This window comes from Falco biarmicus, chromosome 3 (assembly GCF_023638135.1).
Source record: "Falco biarmicus isolate bFalBia1 chromosome 3, bFalBia1.pri, whole genome shotgun sequence".
NCBI classification, from domain to species: domain Eukaryota; kingdom Metazoa; phylum Chordata; class Aves; order Falconiformes; family Falconidae; genus Falco; species Falco biarmicus.
The window spans coordinates 115328725-115349918 of NC_079290.1; the positions used below are offsets into that span (position 1 = coordinate 115328725).

General features: G+C 44.0%; 1 protein-coding gene and 1 long non-coding RNA gene across 5 annotated transcripts in view; one reads left to right on the forward strand and one right to left on the reverse strand.

Annotated features, from left to right (window-relative positions):
- ARID1A (AT-rich interaction domain 1A) overlaps positions 1-21194 on the reverse strand; it is an 83381-nt gene that overhangs the window by 61710 nt on the left and 477 nt on the right. Inside the window, exons 2-5 of one of the 3 annotated variants that reach the window (XM_056330348.1) lie at positions 17596-17682; positions 8873-9063; positions 6484-6648; positions 516-5208 (exon numbers count right to left, since the gene is read on the reverse strand). In XM_056330348.1, the coding sequence (XP_056186323.1) occupies positions 516-797 (282 nt within the window). In that variant the 5' untranslated portion in view covers positions 798-5208; positions 6484-6648; positions 8873-9063; positions 17596-17682. Of the gene's footprint in view, positions 1-515; positions 5209-6483; positions 6649-8872; positions 9064-17595; positions 21068-21194 lie in introns of those variants that run through there. The other 2 variants (XM_056330351.1, XM_056330350.1) reach the window with 2 other exon arrangements.
- Positions 14296-17811, forward strand: LOC130145493 (uncharacterized). Of its 2 annotated transcripts, none has more exons than XR_008820588.1 (2): positions 14296-14622; positions 15147-17811. It is a non-coding gene; the product is annotated as an uncharacterized LOC130145493 (long non-coding RNA). The 2 variants fall into 2 exon arrangements; XR_008820589.1 differs by having other exon boundaries at positions 15217-17811.

Sequence of the window (21194 nt, forward strand, 5' to 3'; positions counted from 1 at the left end):
GCAGCGCGAGCCCCGCGGGAGGGGGGCGCAGGGCCGAGCCGCGGGGTGTCGGCGGGGAGATGGCCCGTGGGTTAACGAAGCGCCTCTTCTTTGTCCCTAGAAATTCCATTTAGAATTAGCCTTTTGCAAACTGTTAGCGGTTGTCATTTCCTCTCCGCTGGTTGTGTCCCTCTGGAAAAGGCATTGGCGGCGCGCCAGGGCTCTCAACTGCACGCACGGACATCCAAGAAAAGTCGGGTTCCCGCTCCTGCCAAAGCCAGGGCCGTGGGCACCTAACCAGGAGCAAACCCGGGGGCGGCCAGATCCGGACAACCAAAACCACCTGAACGTGTCTAGACACAACACGTTGAGCAACACCCGGGATGCTCTGGCAATCGCAGAGGGCTACGCGGGTGCCGCAGCTCCCTGGCCGTCAGGAGGTGAACCGAGAATTGGCCCACGCTCTTCAGCAACCCTCGCAGACCCACGTTCCCACCTCCTCCATCCCACCGCGGGGAAAAAGGAGAGAAACGTACCTGGAACTCCGTCCTGGACACGGCCTGTCCTGCGCCAGCGGGTTCTGTAGCTGCGTGCGTTACTTCGGGTGGTACGGGTCTGCGGGAGAGCCTGGCAGATAGAAAGAGATGAGTTACTCGGATTATAAAACCCAAGCGCTTGGAAATCAGGGCACGGTTGCCTAGTGAAAATGGCAGCCACAGTGCGGTTGAGATCTGGGTCCCAGGTGCCTCCACTGGAACGTGGAAATATTTGGAAAAGTGAAGTTTAAGCAAATACAACCTTAAGGAGAGAGAAGACATCCGAAAACAGTGGGTGGAGAGTCACAAGACACTTCTGAGGTCTGATCGGGGCTGCCAATTTAGAACATCACCTCAGCAAAAAACGGAGAAGTGACCTCCGTTACCAGCTGGACAGTCCAAAAAGCGCGGGGCTCGGCCCGCCTCTGACAACCACCCCACACAAAATCCCATTTTAACAGCACTGGTGATGGTGGTGGGGACACTTGAGTCCGGAGCCAGAGGCAAGGCAACGCGTAGACGGACCGAGTCAGCACCGGCGCCGCATGCCTGTTATGGATGAGCTGAAGATCTCGGTGTCTGCTGCTGTCAACTCAACCCTCACGCTCATTATAAAACTTATAATGTAAAATATTTATCAGCTAGAATGCAGGTGGCAGAACAAAGGGGTTTATTCCGAAGCTGGAAGGTGGGAGGGAAGGCGGGACAGGGCAATAAACAGAAAAATTTTGAATGTATTCTAGAGCAATCAACTGCCCTGCAGGCGCGCGAACAGGCAGCTTTGCCGTTTTACAGTCTTTACAGTTGACTGTGCAATGCAGAGCAGATTCCATCGCAGCAAACTGGTCCACTGGCCTTTCTCCACAGCTGTAAATAAACTTCTAGAAAGAAAAGGGTAATAAATGATGACATCGGTATTGTGATAGTGCTCAAAGGCCTTCACGAAGGTTGGAGCCCCAGTCTGGTGCTAGAATCACACAGGGGAGGCTCTGTGGCTTCACTGAGACCAGTGTGGACCACAGAGCAGCAAAACCATCAAGAAACTCTCCTTCAGGAGAGCCTGAAAACTGTGGAACATGATAGAACAAAAAGTTGATCTACACGCTCTCTTCAGAGGTGCCTCTGATACTTGATCAACGCCCTGGCTTCTAGAAGGACAAAGAAGCGGAGGGAAAAACTCCTTCAACATATCAGGGTAGCCTCACAAGCGAGGCCCAGTGGCTTTATTGATGCCTGTGGTGGGCTGTAGTGTGCCACAGCACCAATATATTCCTCAGGTGTTTCATTCATGCTAAACTTTAAAAAAACCAAACTAACAACAAACCGGAGAGAATTCTGCCGTTTAATCCCAGAACCGTCTCAAGCAACCATCTCCCCAGCTCCACAGCTACAGCCTACTCCGAGGAAGCAAAGCCCTGCCATCGAACTGAGCCCCACCAGAAGTTCATCGGCCACAGCTGGGGAGCTTGGGGTGCAGCTCAGGTGTATCCAAAGACCCCATCCCAGAGCTGGCAACCTCTCTACACGTGTCAGTCTTTTGGAATCTTCTTCAAAGAGCACTATGGCAGACTAAGAAACCTGGTGTTGATCGTAATGTGAAAAGCAGACTGGATTCCCCAGCCACCCACACAATGAGGAGACACTCACTTTACCAAATGTTTGTGAAAGCTGAAGCAGATTTTGGAATATGCCTCATCAATGAGGCCCTGGCACTTTACTAAATACTAAGGCATTCGATGAATCTCTAACTATGGGATTTGGGAAGTAGATGACAGTACAGTTCTTAACAACATTTCCACCTAATAGCTGAAAATCCTCCCGCCGGTCATGTCATCCCGTGTCGTAACTACCAGCTTCCCAGCAGAACCGGACGAGCCTTTTCATTGCAACGTGCCGACGCTCTCTTTCTCAGCCTGAGCGATCCCTGCTAAGTAGCATGCAGCAGTCCTCTCCTCCCCATCTCCCTAAGTGCTGAGCACGCTTTCCTCTGTGACAGGCTCAGCCCCTGGCTGCCGAGATAGGCTGGGGAGCCAGCCCAGCGCTCGCACATGGCACTGCAGGCCACCAGCACCAGCCTGGCTCCTCCTGAGTGGAAGTCTCCTTCATGAAGGTGGCCATGCCATTTAACCCAACACTAAGGCAGTTTAGGAAACCTGGTCTAGATTAGAGTACTAGAAACAGGAGTAGTGTCTCCCACTACCACCACTATCCCCCCCCCCCAAAAAAAAAAAAAAAAGGCTCTGCCAACTGTGTGATGGCAAATATGGACTGAATCGTTGACATGGAAACCGGACTAAAGTCAGCCGCGCTCCCTCACGCTCACACACACGTTATCGTTATCCCCAGCCTTTCAACTCGCTACAAACGTGGACTGGATTGTTACTTCAGGAATCGGGTAGAGTTCTTAGAATAAAGTATTAACTAGTGCAACTAACGAGCTGAGAAGCAATTAATCTAGTTGGGTGAAGAAGGATGCTCTTCCATTTTACTGAAAGGCACAGTATGCTGAGATATGCAGACTGGACCCAAGAACAAGAGACCCATCTATTATAATTCATGGGGCACGCTGCAAAATACGGAATGGAGTAAGGAGAGGTTATCTACTGTGCCTCAGCTTATCTGAGAGTAGTTTTGCTAAAGAAAATTACATTTCCTGTAAATATGTTTATAGTTGCCCAGCCCGTTCCTTCCAGTATTTTAGCCACTGTCATATCTAGGTTAAGCGCCCTCCTTGGCAGCTTCACAACCACCAAGATTAATATTATTTGCTGGATTTGTTTGCTGTGAGTGGCTGATGTGCGGGGCATCGTGCGAAGACAATGCTTATTTATCCTCTTAAAAAAATGTCAAGATATTGTATAATCTCCTTCTTGGGCGCTGACACAATGGCAGTGGGGCAGGCGGCGAGAGCTCTGCACTGCCAACTGAAGTGGAGTTTCAGCCGAAGGTAACTCCGTCAGTTTGCTGAAAGCAGCAGCACAGCTCAAAGGCAGGAGTGGATTTTCCACGGGATTTTGCTGCTTCCCACCGAGCGGGCGCGGGAGGTTACAAAGGGAAGGGACCGAGCCCCTTCCTCGGCCGGCCCGCGAGACTCCGGTGCGAGCGTTTGACAGGGAGCTGCAAAACTTTGGATGCGCATCAAGCGAGGAGAGCGACTCGGCCTGACTCAAGGAAACGCATTATTTCAGCAGCCCTCGCTAGGAGGAGGAAAAGGCGAAGCGGAGTGCGCGGAGGGGAAGGGACGCGCAGCCCCGCCGAGCCCCCCGCGCATCCTGCGCGGCGGCTGCGGGAACCGAGCCCACGCGTGTCCGCGGCCCCGCGCCCCCACCCCCGCCAGCACCGGCGTGGCCGGGGGGGCGCAGGAGCGAGGTTTGGGGCAGATGTGCGCGGATTCGGGGCTGACCGAGGGAGAGCAGCTCTCCCCCGGCGATGAAAATAAGGCTGGAGCTGGGACTGAGTCATTCCAGAGAAACCCCCCCGATGTTCGGGGGTGGGGGGCACCATAAGAAAGTGGGAGGCAAGAGCGAACCCCATTTACTTTCCACGCGCGGGTGTACACAGCGGGCTCACGGCCCCCTCACACCCCAGCTCTCTGGTGCTGAGCGCTCGGGGAAGGAAGAGTAAATCTACTTAAAAAAAAAAAAAAAAAAAAAAAAAAAGGGCAAAAAAGACAACCAAAACGCGGAGCGGAGTTTCTAAAAACCCCTGCACTGGATCAGGAGCCAACCGTCTAATTTCCTCCCGAATCCCACCAGATTTGGGACCTGTCGGGTGGGCTTGCGGAGCAGCCGCGTTACACTGCAATCCTCACTCGGAGGAGTTAAAAAAAGGCTTTTAAAGCTGCGAAAAGAGAAAGACCTCAACTCTGGGCCTGGATTTTTCCCAGTGAAGGAAAACTGTTATTCTGTTTCAAGTACTTGGGAACTGGCGATGCCGGGCAGGGAGGTGAAACCAGCAGCAGGGTCGGCTGCATGAGGGAGGCTGCCGGCTCCCCAGAGCTGTCCCTTTGCGCTTCTCCCACCCTCAGCTGCTCTTTTCAGTAGAGTGTTTAGAAAAAAAAAAAAAAAATCCCTCCCGTCAAATTCTGCCCTCCTAAAGTGTATTTTTAGAGAAGTTTGAGTTCAGGCGTCACGACTGGGGCAGGGGGGGGTTGCTGCGGGAGAGGCAGGCGCTGAGAAAGGAGGTTTTTTCACCCTTTTCATCAAGCCCTTGCACTGCCATTTTACCGAGGCAGGGAGGGAGCGAGCGAGGGAGGGAGCGCGGAGCGACAGACAGCGCTGGCGAGGAAGTTTCTCACGGCAACTGCGGGCTGGATCTGGAACGGAGCCTTTTGTTCCCGGCAAGTTCAGCAGGAGAGAGAGTTGGAGTCTGCTGATGAGAGGGGAGAGAGAGGGGAAAAAACCCAACCGGTGGAGAAATAAAATGGAGGGAAGTAGGAAGAGAGCAGAGCGAGCTCGTACTGAGCCGAGATTAGCTGCTGGAGCGGCGAGCTCGGTGTTCGCTGCAGCACGGCATTTATTTAGAAAGTTGGTGCGGTAGCCTCAGGCAGAAATCCCTTGTTAAGAGCATGGGAATGAGTGAGAGACCCAAGGACAAGCGCTGCTGTGCAGGAAGTGGAATTTTCCGAGGGGTTCACATCCTTCGGTGCTCTTTTTGCCAAGATTTTGTCTCCTTGCTCGATGAAGGGTGCCTCCTAGAGACATCAGGAAAAAGGCCTTAAAGATGAGGCGTGCTCTAGGTCTGTTTAAACGAAGTAATTCGAGGTAGGGGACACCTTCCCCAAGAAATTACAGCCAGGTCTGAAGACCAGATGCAACTTTGGGTACTCCCCTGCCTCCCCCCCCGCCCCGTTTCTCCCCAGAGCACGTTGAAACACTGTGCATTAGGACCACAATCCCCCAATGTGGTGAAAAATCAACACACACACCCCCCGCAATGTAATGCTTAGCCGCTTCTCCAATATATCCTATATTCACATAAACAATTGTTCTTGTCTCCCGGTACACGCTGCTAATTCTTCACTTCAAACCCACACATGCTCTTTCCATGTATACAGACCCAGAATGCCAAACGCTATAAACTTGTCTGGATTAACCCTCAAATCGCTGACAAACACTGATCCCTTGAACGGTCACCCACGGAAGGTGGAGCAGAACTTTAATCCCTCATTATTTGTCCACTCGGTGGTGGATCAAAAAAGCAAGAATCTGTGGATGACGAGAGTTCGCTTGTCGCACAAGACTGGGTTAAGTGCGGTGTCCTGAAAATACCGCTTGATTAAAAATGTTAATCACCTTCTACGTTCTCAGCAGAGGCAGAAAAGAAGCGCCTTCGCCCCGTGTGGGGAGTGCACGGCGTGGCTGTGACAGCAGCTCAACGAGACACCACGTGGGAAATCCGAGTTCAGGATTTAAACGTGCTTTTCCACTCCGGCCACGAGGGACTGGGCCGGGACGAGGGGGGGGGGGGTGTGGAATTAAAAAAAAAAAAAACCACCAAAACACAACCTTTTGGTGCTGCTCAGAAGCGACCTCTGCGGCTGCTCGGGCAGTGAAGTTCAAGAGCCCCGAGCCGAGAGCGGCGGGCAGATGCGCACGGTACCGCCGGGATCGGGAAAATCAAAGAGCAAAAGGGAAAATAATAATAATAATGGCAAGGGGGGGGGGCAGCCACCGGGGGAGCGCAATTGGCTGGAAAGCGTTATTCTGCGCTTTGTACTGAGGAGTCACACCCCAGCGATCGGAACTGGCTCAGAAGCGGCTGTTTTAACGTGTGGCTGAGCACAATGGCACTCCGCGGGGTGCGCAATTACCGAGGCATGTGCGCGGTCCCCAGGTGCTGCAGGCAGCCAGCGCCAGGTTCCCAGAGGCGCCCGGTGCCCAGCACCGAGCTACACACACACACACACACAATTCCCGGGACCCGCGGGGGCGGCCGGGAGGAGCCCCCCAGAAGCGGCTACACCGACCTGATGGGCGGCTGGTCTGCCCCGGCTGGGCTAGTGGCACCGGGGCGGGCGGGCCATAGTGGAGGATGCGTCGGTAGCCATGGCCGGTGGCCACAACTTCATCCTGGTGACTTTCTTCTGGAGCGTTTCATGGAATCGCCTTGCCACCGGGGACCTCTGAAAGGCCTGTGAAAGTTTAATAGGGAAACGGCATAAGGCAGCGCACAGGAATTTCAGTTCCTCACATTTTTTATGGTGGCATTAACTTCTACATATTTGTGAGTAATTAACAGCGTGGCTGTTAAAAGAAGATTTAAAGACAACACCCCCCCACCCCCCCATGCTTTCACTCCTTTTCTAAAATGGTGCAAATCTGGTTCACCTCCGACGTGACACCCACCAGGATAGTGGTGGGGTGAGAATTATGAACACCACGGTTTGTCCATGTATATAGGAAAACACATTAAACCCTACATATTAATGAACGTCTCAATTAAAATAAATATTATTTTGCTACAGTTATTTTTTGTTCTCACACACACACACACTTTATTTTACTAAAGCAGGGAAACATACAGAAACCTTGCCTGCAGTAGATGTGTTTTTTTTTTTTTTAAACGGAGCCCAGATGCTGGTCAGGATTAAGGTTACACCAAACACATTCTACATTGCCATTTTCCAAACAGAATGAAGCAGATGGAAAAGATGGAAGAGGATAAAGCAGGAACGGAGCACCGCTGAAAACTGCAAGCCCTGCACTAACGCTCTAGAGGAGTGAGCTGGGATGCCAAGGGAGACAGAAAGAAAGAAACCAGGCATATCGACTCCGCATATTGCATGCCTCACTTTTAAAATAAGTATTTTAAATTAAACAGCTGTCAGATTTTGTGCTTTAAACCTTATATTTAAAATGGAAAAAGAAAATTCAGCTGCAACCATTCACTGTAGTCTGCTTAGGGCTCAGTCCTAGAAGATGCAAAAGCCACTGGCCTCAGGCCATGGCAGTACTTAAGTATATGCGTAATTTTAAACATCAGCAGCCCCGGTGATTTTAGGCATGTACTCCCTTAAAGTTAACCTTATACTCAGCACTTTGCCGGATCTGTCCACAATACTCATACCAGCTCCCAGCTCGAGAAAATTAGTATTGTACCTCTGAGAAAACAAAGAAAAAGCATCTTTTTAAATGGGCTAAAGATTTTTTTAAAATTTCTAAAAGACACCAGTTCATCCATACTGGGAACTCAGATCAAACTGAAATGAAATCTCCAGGGGAAGTTAGCTGAATCCATGCTTATTTGTCAAATACCACCATTTGGCAAATATATTCTAGTATTTTAGGTGAAACTACAGCTTAGTTTGCTCAGCACTATGACTCAGTCATATGATGTGCTTTGAAAATCTTGTGCAAAAACAGATATTAAGAGGTTTTGTTGATATTATACAGGCACACACAAGACAGAAAGAACACACAAACTATTAAATATTCATGCTACAGGGAGAACACTTAGTAATGTCCCTTCATTTCAGATGTACAAAGGCAGGCACAAATAACTGATAGAAAATTTAATAAAGCAAAACAATTGCAATATTCCACGTAAACAAGGTGTTGACCAGCTTTGAAACATTCGATCATGAAAGGGTCAGACAGAAATTCTACTGACCTACCTTTCAACAGTCACCCGCAAATGTGTATTTCAAAATCTTAATTCTGTAATCTAACCCACATGGGGAGCTTTAGGACTTCACGCGCGCACAGAAGTCTGCATGCAGGGATGTGACTGATTTTCTGCTTTTAAGGCCTCCATCCTGTAATCTAGCTCAAGTGAACATGGCCTAAAAGTAAAACTCTGTAACTTTACCTCAGTGAAATTCACTTGCATTAGAAACAAAAATTTAAGCACATTCAGACCAGCTTTGCTGGAACTTTTAGAATTTGCTACTGGATTTGTGAAACAAGGTCATTTTAATCTAACAGTTATCTCTGACTTTAAAGAGGCCTGCAATCAAACCTTAGCAATATTACTTCTCTATAAAGGCTGATATTATCACATGCGCTTTCAGTGAAACAAAGGCATTGGTCAGAATTGTTAACGTTCTCCGTAAAACAGAATCCTGAGCTCCAGACTTATTGAAAAATCATTAAAAAAAAGACAGACCTTGTTTTCAAACCTTTATAAAAATATTGAGTATATCTGGCCAAAAAAAAACCCCCAAACCCAAACCAAAATGACAAAAAAGCACACCCCAAATCCAAGCATTTAATGGTCGTTGCTTACATTCCTACCTTTATAATGAAGTACCTGAGCAGAATGTGCTCAGAAAGGTTCATATTCATTACGTGTATGGGTAAGGAGTGTAACTACATACATTGGGAAACAAAGAATCTAAAAATATTATTTTTTCCTACCTTCAGGAAACATGACCTGGGTTTTCCAGTGGCATGGGTTCCTGCAGTCAGAGAGCACTGCAGCCCTCTCGATGTAATCCTGACCCTCCAGAGTCACGATCTTCCTATTGTCTTGTTTTTCTTGTCTATTCTGAGACTGTATCTTCTTAAGGACTACCTTGCACAAATGTGTAGAGTAGCTGGCACACTTTCTGTTTAAAGACAGGAATGATAGCAGTGAATAACGCTGAAGCAGCACAAGGAATGTAACTTCCGAATGTCAGTGTTGCCATGGGCTGTAATAATCCACTGGTAGTCATCAACAGTTGCACAGGATAACAGAGTCCTGGATTCAGTTATCACTGGTTAAGAAACTTCTCATTATTTTTTTTTTTTAAGGACTTTGCAGTACTTCAAAATTCATGACTTTTTGCTGTATCAACAGCCATGACATAGCATCTTTCTTTAAAAATACCAAAACCAGCAAACCCCCCCCATATCAACAAACAAAACCCAAACAAAACATGAAGCACTACAGTTGAGTTGTGATACAAATGAGAGAGAGCCACCTCTAGGGGTACAAAAATAATCTAAAATTGACGTCCTATTATGGGGAGAAAGGGAAAAAAAACCCCCATCTCAAAATCAAGCCAGAGACTTGGAAAGTAATGTCCAGACAACTAGAGACTTAACTAACCTGACCTCAGCAAGATGTAAACCCTAAGTTATTTTTCCCCTGGAGGGGGAAAAGATGTAGAGGAAAATGAACAGATAAAACGCAACATAGATTTAACAAAGGCAATCATGCCAGACAAATCTGATGTCTTTCTTTGATAAGAAAACAGATTTTTCTTGGTAAAGGAAAACACGGTTGATCTCACCCACCTAAAATTCAGTAAAGCATTTGATCTCCTGCCATACGTGAAAATACAAGTTAAAGTGGAAAATATGAAGATTAGTGCAAGAAAAGTTTTGTGTGTAAAAAATGGCTAAAAACCCCCGGCTGAGTTGTGTTGAAATGGGAACTTTTGGGCTAGGAAGTGAGTGTTTTAAAAGCTCCAGCACTGGTCTCAGAACTGGCGCTATTTTTTCAACTGACATGAGCACGACGCATAAAAAAAAAAAAAAAAAAAAAAAAAAAAAAAAAAAAGAGTATTAATACAGCTAGTCACTGACAAAAGCACAAAGCATCAATACAGAAGACTGGAATATTGTAAATGAAGAACTGGATGAGGTTCTGGACCAGCACAGGAATCCTGAGGAACGGACTGGTGGAATGCAGTAATAAGATTAATGCAAATCACAAGGCTGTTCACACAGGGACTAACAGCCAAAATTCTTGTAAACTGGGAATTCATCACAGTTAATAGAGAAGGATGAAGACTCAGAAGCAATATTTAGTCACAGAAGTGACTAAACATCACAAAAATGAAGATGACAAATGCGATCTAAGGATCAGGTAAGGCACATCCAGATGTTATGGCAACAGCTCTCTTGCAGAATTTTTGGTAGGGTTTATATTCAAGAATGATAAGTGAAAACTAGAATAGTCATAGAAAAGGCTTCTTAAGACTGTTGGAAGAGCAAAGAATCTATCGTAAGAAAACACCAGTGTTTTATTTCAGCTAACTCCAACAAAAGAAAGGCCGAGACAGGATAGCATTCATTTGTATACATAGATTATGGTTTGAAGACAGGTATTTAAGCTAAAGGATTATGTTGGCACTAGATATATATAAAAGCCCGAGTACATTTAAGATGATAGCTAGAATAGAATGTCTTCCTATTAGAAAAATTACTTTTAAAAAAATCCTTCTAGTGGGGCTACCAAGCTGAAAGGGACTAGCTGTTCTTATGCTGGAGCATGATGTCCTTATGGACAAAATGAGAGATGAGTGCCTCAAAAGCCTGGCATAAGGCAGCCGACAGAGGCTCCTCGAGCTCGGTGTTAGGAAAGTCCAAACAGAGGGATGACCAACACCAGCAGCCCCCTCTCCAAGCTCACCTGCAACCTGGTGGTTGATTCACAAAGGAGATACTTACGATTAGTTCACTGGGGCAAGTTGGAAATGTGTTTATTGTCACTGGAACAGATACAGTGGAGAACTCTGACAGCTTTGCCATTAATTTCCCTGCTTTGCATCAGTGAAATGAGAGGAAAAATCTCTTTGCAATATGTGATGATACATTTATGGTGGTTTAAAAGTATTCAGATACTATAGTGAAAAGTGTAATGAAAATCCATTACAATTAGTAATTCTGTATTTACTGCCGCACTTGAATTATATGCAATAAATAAAATATGTAAGCAAACATCAAATAACAAGGATAAAAGGAAAATCTGAAACCAACATTCGTTGAATGAGACAAGAATTTGAGAAGGCAGGTTATATGATTTGATTTAAAATCAGACACTGTATCAGGTGCAAAGAACTGGATTAAGATGAGCAAAAGTGTAAGAACCATACAGAAGAAAACCAAACACCCTGCTCAGTTCCCTGTTAAATTCATCCGGGTCACAAAAGCGTAAAGAAGCATGAAATACAGAGAGCCAATAACATGTAGGCTGACCCAGCCCTGGAGTACGCACAAGCTCAGCAAATTCTCGGTGTCAGACAGTGCTTGGAGAACTAAGCAGTGATCCTTGTTGCATTCAAGCCTACACACACTGTCACCTCCATAGCGCAATGGTCCTCTCGTTCTGCAGAGAACTGTTGAAAGAACAAGCTTTTCGAAGGGTAAAGCTTCCCAAAAAGCCGAAGTATTGCACTTCCCCCCAGAAGACCATAAAAGACTCGCACTGTATTTCTAGTTTTCACTAACAGCTTTTCATTTCCATCATAAGTAACATCACCAGGGATACCTATCACCCATTTCTTTCCATCTAAGGTCTCTTAATCTCTCTGGACAAAACATACCTGCTTTAGCAGTACTTTTCCTTAGCAAACAAACCATGGCTGCCCTTCTTGGGATCTTCTGTTCTTAACTGTTTGACCACTGGAGATGTTTTTCATAATTTCAAACACACGGTGTTCCATGCTGTCAAAGACCTGCCACTTCTTCATCTTTCTATCAACGATAACAGGCCGGGGCATGGAGCTGAAAAGCATCTGCAGGTTTTTTGGCAGGGGGGTGGGGTGCTCCCTCTTCTTTTCCAGTGTTCTGACCAGATGACTGCATACCTCACCTCCATAAATTGTATCTTCATGTCATTAATGTTTTGGACAAAACCAGAATCCCGTAACTTTTCTGTTGTGGGTTTTTTTCCCTTTCTTCAAATGCCTTTCAGATTCAACTTTGGTTCACCTCAAATCTAGCAACTATGTCTATTATATTTTAAAAGGGACATCAACAAATTATTCCGTTTGTCTTGTTAATAGCAGGAGAGTAAAAAAATTGAGCAAGAAACTTATAATTTAAGACTCCCCATTTGCAAGCAAACAAGGTCATATTAGAACTTATATGAAATTAACACTTTCTGAGTAATAATAAGAGAAAACATAATTTCAATCCAATATTGAAAATTAACATTATCTCACAATTCCTCTTCCACTGGCAGGCTGACCCAGTTGGAGTTCACAAGAATGGTGCATTTGAAAAGCTGCCTCAGATCTTTTTCTTCCCCTTGTTTTCAGGCATGACATTTTCAGTCGCCTTTTTTTTGCAGCCAAGGATCAAGACATGAGCATGCACAAGGAGGGGAGTAACTGGCTGGGCGGCAGCACTGCACTAAAGAAGCCAGTGGTCATAATGGATCACAAACTGAATTTGAGTCAATGCAATAAAGATAATACATCACAGAAATATTTAATAAGGCTGCTTTATGTAGGACACCCACAACAATTATCTTGCTCAACTCTGTGTTGGTGAAATCTCAGCTGGAATATTGTAGGCTTTTTCAGGTACCACATAAAAAAAATAAAACCAGATATAAACTAACAGGAAAGAGCACAAAGAGAGCAACAAGAATGCTGGGAGGCTGAGGAAACCTAACCCCCAAGAACAGACTGAAATACTGGATTTGCTTAATTAAAAAAAAAAAAAGAATAAAGAGAAGAGAAAAAGGAGAGAGCTCATGTGAGAATTGAGAGGGGACAAAATACCAACAGTCTATTTTGTTTCAGTAAAGGTCAGCAACCAAATGTTCATGTCCACTGAAAGTAGAACAGGTAATAGAGTTAATTCACAGTAAGATTTGGCAAAGTAACAAAAGTGACATTTAAACAATGAAAACACTAGTATGGGAAGTTGTAGAATGCCCTTCATTTCAGATTTTTTTTTTTAAGCACAGGATACACAAACATCTGTATGGGATACAGATAAGCATCTCTCTCTCGTCTCAGAGTTGTGATGGGATCTAAGGACCTCCTGATGTCCCTATGACAGCTATATTTATTATTACAGCAAATAACAGGAAGAAGAACACTGCTGAGAAAGGATTATTTCAATTAGAAAAGTGGACTTTTAAATGAAGAACACGCCATTCTGGGTCACTGTCTCAGGCTACCCTTTCAGTAAGTTGGAGGACGTTCTTGCAACTGCCAGCTCCAGAAGAGATGCAGGAGCGCGTTAAGTGCATCGCTTATGCAAATACATACGCACTCTGAATTTAAAGTTTACAAGGCATTTCAGATTAAATGTTCCTTGTTTTATTAATTTTATTTTGCTAAGTCAAACTACTTTGATACACTTTTATGTAAAAAAATGGCTTTTTTGCAGAGGCTTTTTCACTGGATGTCCGTAACATTGAAACTGTCTTTCCATTCCTTGCTTCTACCCACTTTTCGCTGCCTCTTACGGAGGTTGCACAAAACAGGGCAAGCTCATGTTTCGAATGAGTTTGTTCTTAACAAGTTTTGTAATACCATTCTACATCCATTCAATGGTAAATCACCTACACTGATGAGCAAGGCCACTGTACAACCATTAAGAAGTTGTTCTCTGTGTTCATAAATTCTTTCTCCTGGCTTGACAGACCATGTGTATTCCTTGAACCCCCATAACCCCTATTTGATTCAGGGACTGTACCTGGGGAAAAACTCTAGGTAATTTCTTATGTGTTGCCAAGCTTTATGACATAGAAGATCAACACCTTCTCCAGATATATACAGTAAAAAAAAAAAATCCTGTGACAATAACCCTGACATAAAACTGGCTAGTTTTCAGTTGGAAGGAATCAGAAATAACGCTTTTCCGCAGACAGCAACGGGCTTCTGCACGTTAAGGGATGTCTTTAGTTTGTATCCTGCCTGTGCAGCCAAGATCTGCACAGGTTTCTAGGAATGCAATTTTGTCATCCTGATGTTTGGCTGCCGCTACTGGCCATCCCAGTTCTGCACCAGTACCCAGTGCTATCAGTCACCACTAGCTGACTGCACCCAGAAACAGTACACCACTGGGTAAACCGCTCCAGATAAAATCCTGTGTAGAAGTAGCAGGTTGGTTTCTCTTTGTGCATTTCTTCTGTTACCAAGTAGCAAAAGTTCTCTGAAGCCACAGAACTAAATCTTTCCACCTGTGCAACCTCACAGGAATATGCATTGTAATGGATTTACCCATTTCTTCTTCATGCAACCTTGCAGCATTTTGAAAAAGAAATTGTGTCAGCAAAAATCAATGGATGCCATGAGAAAAGGAATTGTAATTTGTCACGTTGACCCACAGAATCCTCAAATTCCTGAGAATTCCCTGTCAACACGCTCTGAAAAAAACCACGCAGCTGAGCAGCAGAACACCACTCCATGGGATACCTGCCCAGAATATTCTGAGAGGTAAGTTAATACAAGAGAGAACCAGAGAACAGTGCTCCCGATTAACACTGAAAATACCTTAAATCAGCATAACAAAGTGGGGTGAGTGTACTTGTGCTCCATATCGTTAAATAGCTGTAATTAGATCAAACAGACTAGACTGATGTATCATCCCTTTGTAGAGACGGCCTCAGAAGATAGGTCAGAAGCTAAGTTCAGTGAAACAGTTTTAGTACTGCAGCTTTTACCTAACAAGACACAGCCACACACTCACTTGAAAGTAAATACTACTTGGCAGAACTGCTGAATTCCAAAGAAAAAGAGTTTCTAGAGAAGACAGCATTCTTCATTAATACCCTTAACTTTTGTCAGTAATAAAACTCTCCTAGTTGACTTGATAATATACCTTTAGGATAAACAATGTACAACATTTTGGTTACAAATTCATTTGTGTCAAGGCATTTGAAGGTCTTTATTAAGTGTTCCCTTATCAATTAAAGTGTCTACACAGAAAGGGTGAATTCTAATTTGCTTTGTTCTTTCAGAATCTTTTAATTAAACTTAAAGAAAATAATGTAGAACGACATTGCATGAAACATGGTTACTACATTTCAGAGATGAGCAAAACAGAAGGTAGCAGATGGTATGAAGAGGATATATGTGAAGAGATGTAAATAGTAGGAAACCTCACAAAATCAAAAACGTAAGGCAGAACTGAAAGTGTGTGCAAGACCCCTGGGAGAGCTGAGGAGATGAAGCAACAACTGAGCTGAAAGATACCAGACTTTCCTTACTCAGAAATGACAAAACACCAAGAGGAAGCTCTAATCTAGCAGAAGGAAAGACCCATCGTAACGAGGGGAGTCGAGACTGTTGTGAAGGGTCCTTAAGGTAAATATGGAAGGAGGGGAGGAAACAAGGACAGCATTGCAGGTGCCAACAAATATATTCATCAAACACTCTTTGAATCAAAAAGAACTCTCTCAACCCCAAACTATTTCAGAACTGTAATCAATAAGTAATGAAGACATTATAAAGGAGCTAATAGTAGAAAATAACCTTGTATTGAACAAAGACAAGATGAATTGTTTAAATTAGGCAGAAGATCAAACAAAGAGCAGCTTGGTAACTAATCAGAAGAGTTCTAATCATCCTAAACAGCCGCAGCATTACGATGGGGTTAGGAAGGTTAGGAAGAGACAGAACCTGCACTCCAAGTCACATGAATTGCTGTGGCTGCACAGACTGGTAGTCCTGTCCGATAAAGCCTGAAAAATGAGTGAGCAAATTATGACGTATCTGCATATCATAGCAGAGTCTGGTGAAGACCAAGAAGGTCCTTCTAATCTTTTGATAAAGAAGTTATCAATAACAGACCGATACTGTCAAATGGAAGCCACCAAATACTGCTTTGATGTAGAGGGTATTTAAGGGCAAAGGGAGGCACACTTGAGAAGTGGGGCTTAGTCGACGACTGCTGTTCAGTTGAAGGAATAGTTGGAAAATGGTAACTATTCTAAACATTTATATTTCAAATAGTTGTTAGAAATTAGAAAAAAAAACAACCCACAGTTGCTTCCTCTTTTTGTGGAGGATTTCTTCTGGCCAGTGACAGGCCCGCGGAATTTACCCCTAATTTATGAAGCTGTCAGAATTAAACCCAATGAATATTCTACCAAATACGAGAAGTAAGGGGAAGGAGAAGCTAGTGACCTGGTGTTACAAAAGCACCTAGCACCGGCATTCGGAAGTCAAAGAGCATTTTCTTTCCTTCTTTGCACCAAAAATACTGCCATCTTAAAGATATCTTTACACATCTCTGTCTCCAACAGAAAAGCCAGAAACTGCAGAGAGGGATACTGATATGGAGATGGCAAGGGTGCAGAGTTTGGTTGACAAGTCTCGGGAACTGCAAAGAGGAACGGCTGGGCCACTGACTGTCTTAACACAGTTAACACATCTGTTTACTAATCACCAAAGGTTAAACTCAGTTAATAAAACCTGGGAAGCTGAAGAGCTGCTGATTTCTGAAGTGGCCCTTCCATGCAGCTGCACAGACTACGGCATCAGCACCAGGAAGTAACATACCTTGTTCTGTGAACCGAGAGAGTGTGTGCCGAGATGACAGCAAACTGCCCAGCAACCTGTCTCCAGCTCGTGAAAAATATCATTGCGTTCTGAGCATCAGAAAAAGCGTAACAGAGAGAAAATGGCAGCGCCGTATGCAAAGGACAACATTGAAGAAATATGGGACAACTATCTAAATACACTGCACGATTGCTGAGCCCACAGAAGTCAGCCTCGTGGTGTCCCTCCATCATGAAGATGCACTTGGTGACAGGTGGCTCACTCTGTCTCATGCCAAGTGTCTTTCCATAGCAGAACACCACAAAGTTCACTGAGTCTAAATCACAACTATTCTCATTTTGTATCTTCTTCTGCCGCAAGTTCAATTTGTCTAGGTGATTTATGAGGTGAACTCCAGCTATGCAAGCCTCCTCTCCTTCTGAATGGAGGAACAATTCAGATAAGAAACAAATCTCTTCTGAGTTAATAGAGGAAACTGGACTTAACCGCATTTACTAAGGTATTTATTACACATCTAGGCCAGATGAAGCTAAGCACATTTAATACATGTAAAACTGCAGATAGCTGCTAGGAAGAGCAGGAAACAAACACAACAGATTCACAAGTTTCTTAATAATTTAAATGAAGCCACTAAAGTAACAGAGAAGCAAGAGTTGCTGGCAATAGCAACAGATATCTATCAATTCCAGCTTGTTGCTTACAGCAACACACACGCCTTGAGAAGCAGTTGGCTCCATGTCCCCTTGGATACCCTCGGGCTGAGGGACTGCTAAATCGTAATCAATGTGAATGCATAACCCCCAACAGGCCCTGCGTTACTTTCGCGGCTGTTGATTTCATAAATTGTCTTGAGGTTCTCTGTCATCAACAACACTCTATATAATTACAGAAAAAACTGCAACTTACAGGCCTGGTCCTGTGAGCGATGGATGTTCTTTGATGACTCAGCTGTTCGTGGGGGATCATCAGCACTTTGTAGATGGGAGGCCAATGCTAAGAGATAATTTGCAAGAAATAAATAGCTATGGTATAACTTCAACTTATCATTATGGAAAAGACCATGCGCAGAATTCTTAAAATGCAATGAAATCACAGAATTAAAATTTTTAAGCGTAAAAACCATTATTAAGTCATCCAAGTCCATTTACAATTATTGATGGTAAATCCATCTACTCCAGATGGGAAGAGGTCACTCTCTTCTTTTTCCAGGGCAAGTCTATGAATAATTTGAGTGATTAAAGCTCAAAGCAGGTGTGAAAATGAAAAAGACCAGGAAAGCATATGGGAAGGAAACCACACGCACATGAAGATACTTAGCTTTCATTCTGGAATCAAAAAAGGCACCCTCCATTCTCCCCAGCCCGTACAGCCACAAAATACAGACGAGTTTGTACATTTTTTCCAAAAGAGTTGTCACTTTTAAAGGCACATCGAAATCTTATTTTTACTTTTTAGGTCTTCCTCCTTCTATCAGAGATGACCTAAATTTTGAGCTGAAGCATTCACAGGATCCTTGCTTGGAATATAAAACAACAGCAAAAACATCAGGCTGCAAAAGAGGCAAAATAATAGGAGGGAAAATTACAGTGAAGACCTCCCTGAATAACAGGAGGTCACAAACACTGCAGAAATAGATGCTGAAGTAGTACTATCCAGAGACAGTGGACACAAAGTGATTGCATTTACAGCAACCTAGCAGAAGACAGGTGGGCAGGATGTGAATCTAAGCAAACGGCCACAGTTCTGGGAATACCCAACAGTTCTCAAAATTTCCCCTCAAATATATTGCTGTATTCTTTGTGCAAAAAATATCAGACACACCAAAATCCAAGCGTCTCCTCTTAAGAAAGAAAAAAACCCAAAAAACCAACAAACTTGAAAGCTTACTAGGAAAGTATTCAAATGGAATTAAACAGCTGCAGAAAGGGGTAGAGGCTATATTTTATATGCCAAAGAGAAAAATGTATGGAAAACACATATACGACAAGGTAAACAGTAGTATAGACTACTGAACATTCATGAAGCTCATTATTAAAAAAAAAACCAACAAAACCCATACTTGCAGATACATTTATTGTTTTATTTTATCATCTTAAGCAGTCAACAGAAACTGAGATTATAATCTGTGCCTTTTTAAAATTCCATTCAACAGATGTTCATAAACAGACTTGAGCCAAATTTCAGCTCCCCAAAAGGATATTCAGCCAGAGAACTTTTACAAATGGATGATAAAGTCCCGCTTTTTCCCTTGTAATGATTGCTTTTCTGAGACATCAAATCCTCTCTTAGCCTCATTACAAGTTCCCACCAGCATAAAACATATTTTTCATTTCCATTTCCTATAGTATTGTTTTCCAAAAATGGCATTGACGTTCCCAACACAAGAGAACTCTCCTTCATTCCTTTTTTTATGTCATCTCCTCAATACAGTATGAAGTGATTGTCTCGGGGACAAGGCTCTGTTCTTTTAAAAAGAGGGGAAAAAATCCAACTGGTACTAATAAATATTTACTTAATGTAAAGAAAAAGGCATTCAACAATTAGGTATGAAAATTACAGAAAAAAAAATTGGGTGTTTGGAAAGGCAAAACTGTAAGAAGTTCAGTCCGTTTTACAGGAATGACTACTCAATAGCTCCTTTTGGGACACAGTGAGATTGCTTCTTTAAAAGTATGCTCTAGAAATACCCCCAAATCACAGAAATTTTAAGTCACTTGAGGATTTAAGATGCAATATAAAATTAAGAAATATCAGGACACATAATGGAAATGGTGGACTGGAAACAGTGTTGCACTTACTTGCTTATGTTAAAAGGGGAAGGAGGGGGCTGAAGGGAAAGGTTTTATTTTTACTTAATTACTCTCAGTGTTCGCTGGGGACTCCTTCCACAATGTATTTTATATTTGGGCCTAAATGGAAGCAGGATTCAGCCTTGATCTTACTCCTTATGACAATATGTTTCTTAAATTAGAAGTCCCATAACTAGAATGTTGACACCACTGCTAATGTTCCTCCAGCACCTGAGAGTCTCTTATCTGTTACCAATCAATTAATCCTGGAAGCAGTTAGCATAGGGAAAGAAAGAGATTGTTTAAAATAAATAAATCCAGAAAATACTACTTTGTAGGCTTGTAGCATCTTTCATCCAAGTGAAATATGAAGTCTGAAAACACTTAAAAAAAACCCCAAACCCACTCAACTTTGAGGTATTTTGAAAATGATAATACATTAATTGAGTGAGCATCCACCTGCGATGCAATTACAAGAGTCTCCTACTGCAGCATTTCACACATATTCAATCCACCTTCTGGTTACAGCTTACAAGTTTGTGGTATGTAGAAGGAACAGCAGAGCTGGTTAAAGATTTTCTCTTGCTTCACATACTCTGCAAGCTTCTCATTAACTCATACATGACTTTAATCAGTGCTGAAGCACACACTTCTTTCAGCATGCATCAGGACTGGTCTGGAAAAAAACCCTTACTCAATAAAATATTATTATAACCATGAATTAGTAAAGAAAAAGGCAACCTTTTCCTGAAGTGACTGCTGAGTTTCATATATAAAGGGTTAAACCGACCTTCACTGATCCAGAAGAGGTAATAAAATAGAACTTTAAGGACGAAAATGGAGCACTTATGATGAAGAGCTATGTTCAAGATGACAGAAGACAAAACCTTATTCTTAAAGCACAGATGCTTCTAAAACAAGAGCTCACACATTTTAAAAAGCACATTTCCAACCCATTATAATGAATAAGCAAAACGAGGGGAATCGGTTGTGGTTTGGGTGGTTTTTTTTCTTGCAGGGCTGTGGAGCTCAGAGGAAAGGGGGCATTCACTCGATGTGCTAGCAGACCAGATGCATGCTTTGCACTTATGCAGGGCTGTGGAGCTGGTATTGGTTGGTAGGGGGGAGAGAAAACAGAGTAAGCCTGAGAAAAACCCATCAGAGCTCCTGTCCTCCCCTTTCAGCGTTAATGGGAGGGATACAAGTCTATGGGAGCTGCAGTGGGGGATGGGGCTGGTAGAGGGGGTGGGGAGAAGCAGAGCAAGGCCTTACAATCAGCAGCAGCTCTTGTTCTTTCCTTTCAGCGTTAACAGGAGGATGTGAAGCTCGTGTAGCTGGGAATGGGATGGGGGAAGCAGAGCAGGATCATAGTTTAGCTTTTGTCCTCTCTCCACAGGGTTAATAGGAGGACACGAAGCCTGTGTAACTGGGATAGGGGGAGGGGATCGGGAGGGGTGCGGGGTGTAAGGCCTTAGATCACAGTTTCTTGCCCTGTTCTCCCTGCAGGGTTAACGCGAGGATGTGAAGCTCTCGTCTAGGGGCAGCTTTAGGATTTGTGGGGTCCTGTGCGAAGTCAAACAGCCGGGGGCGGGGGGGGGGGGGAGGGGGGACACACGGGACGGGGACGGGATCAGGGGCAAACTTCCCTAAACGTGGCAGTGCAGAGCTCTGCAGACCCAGAGATGAGGGGAAAAAAGAAGAGCCACGAAGTTGCCC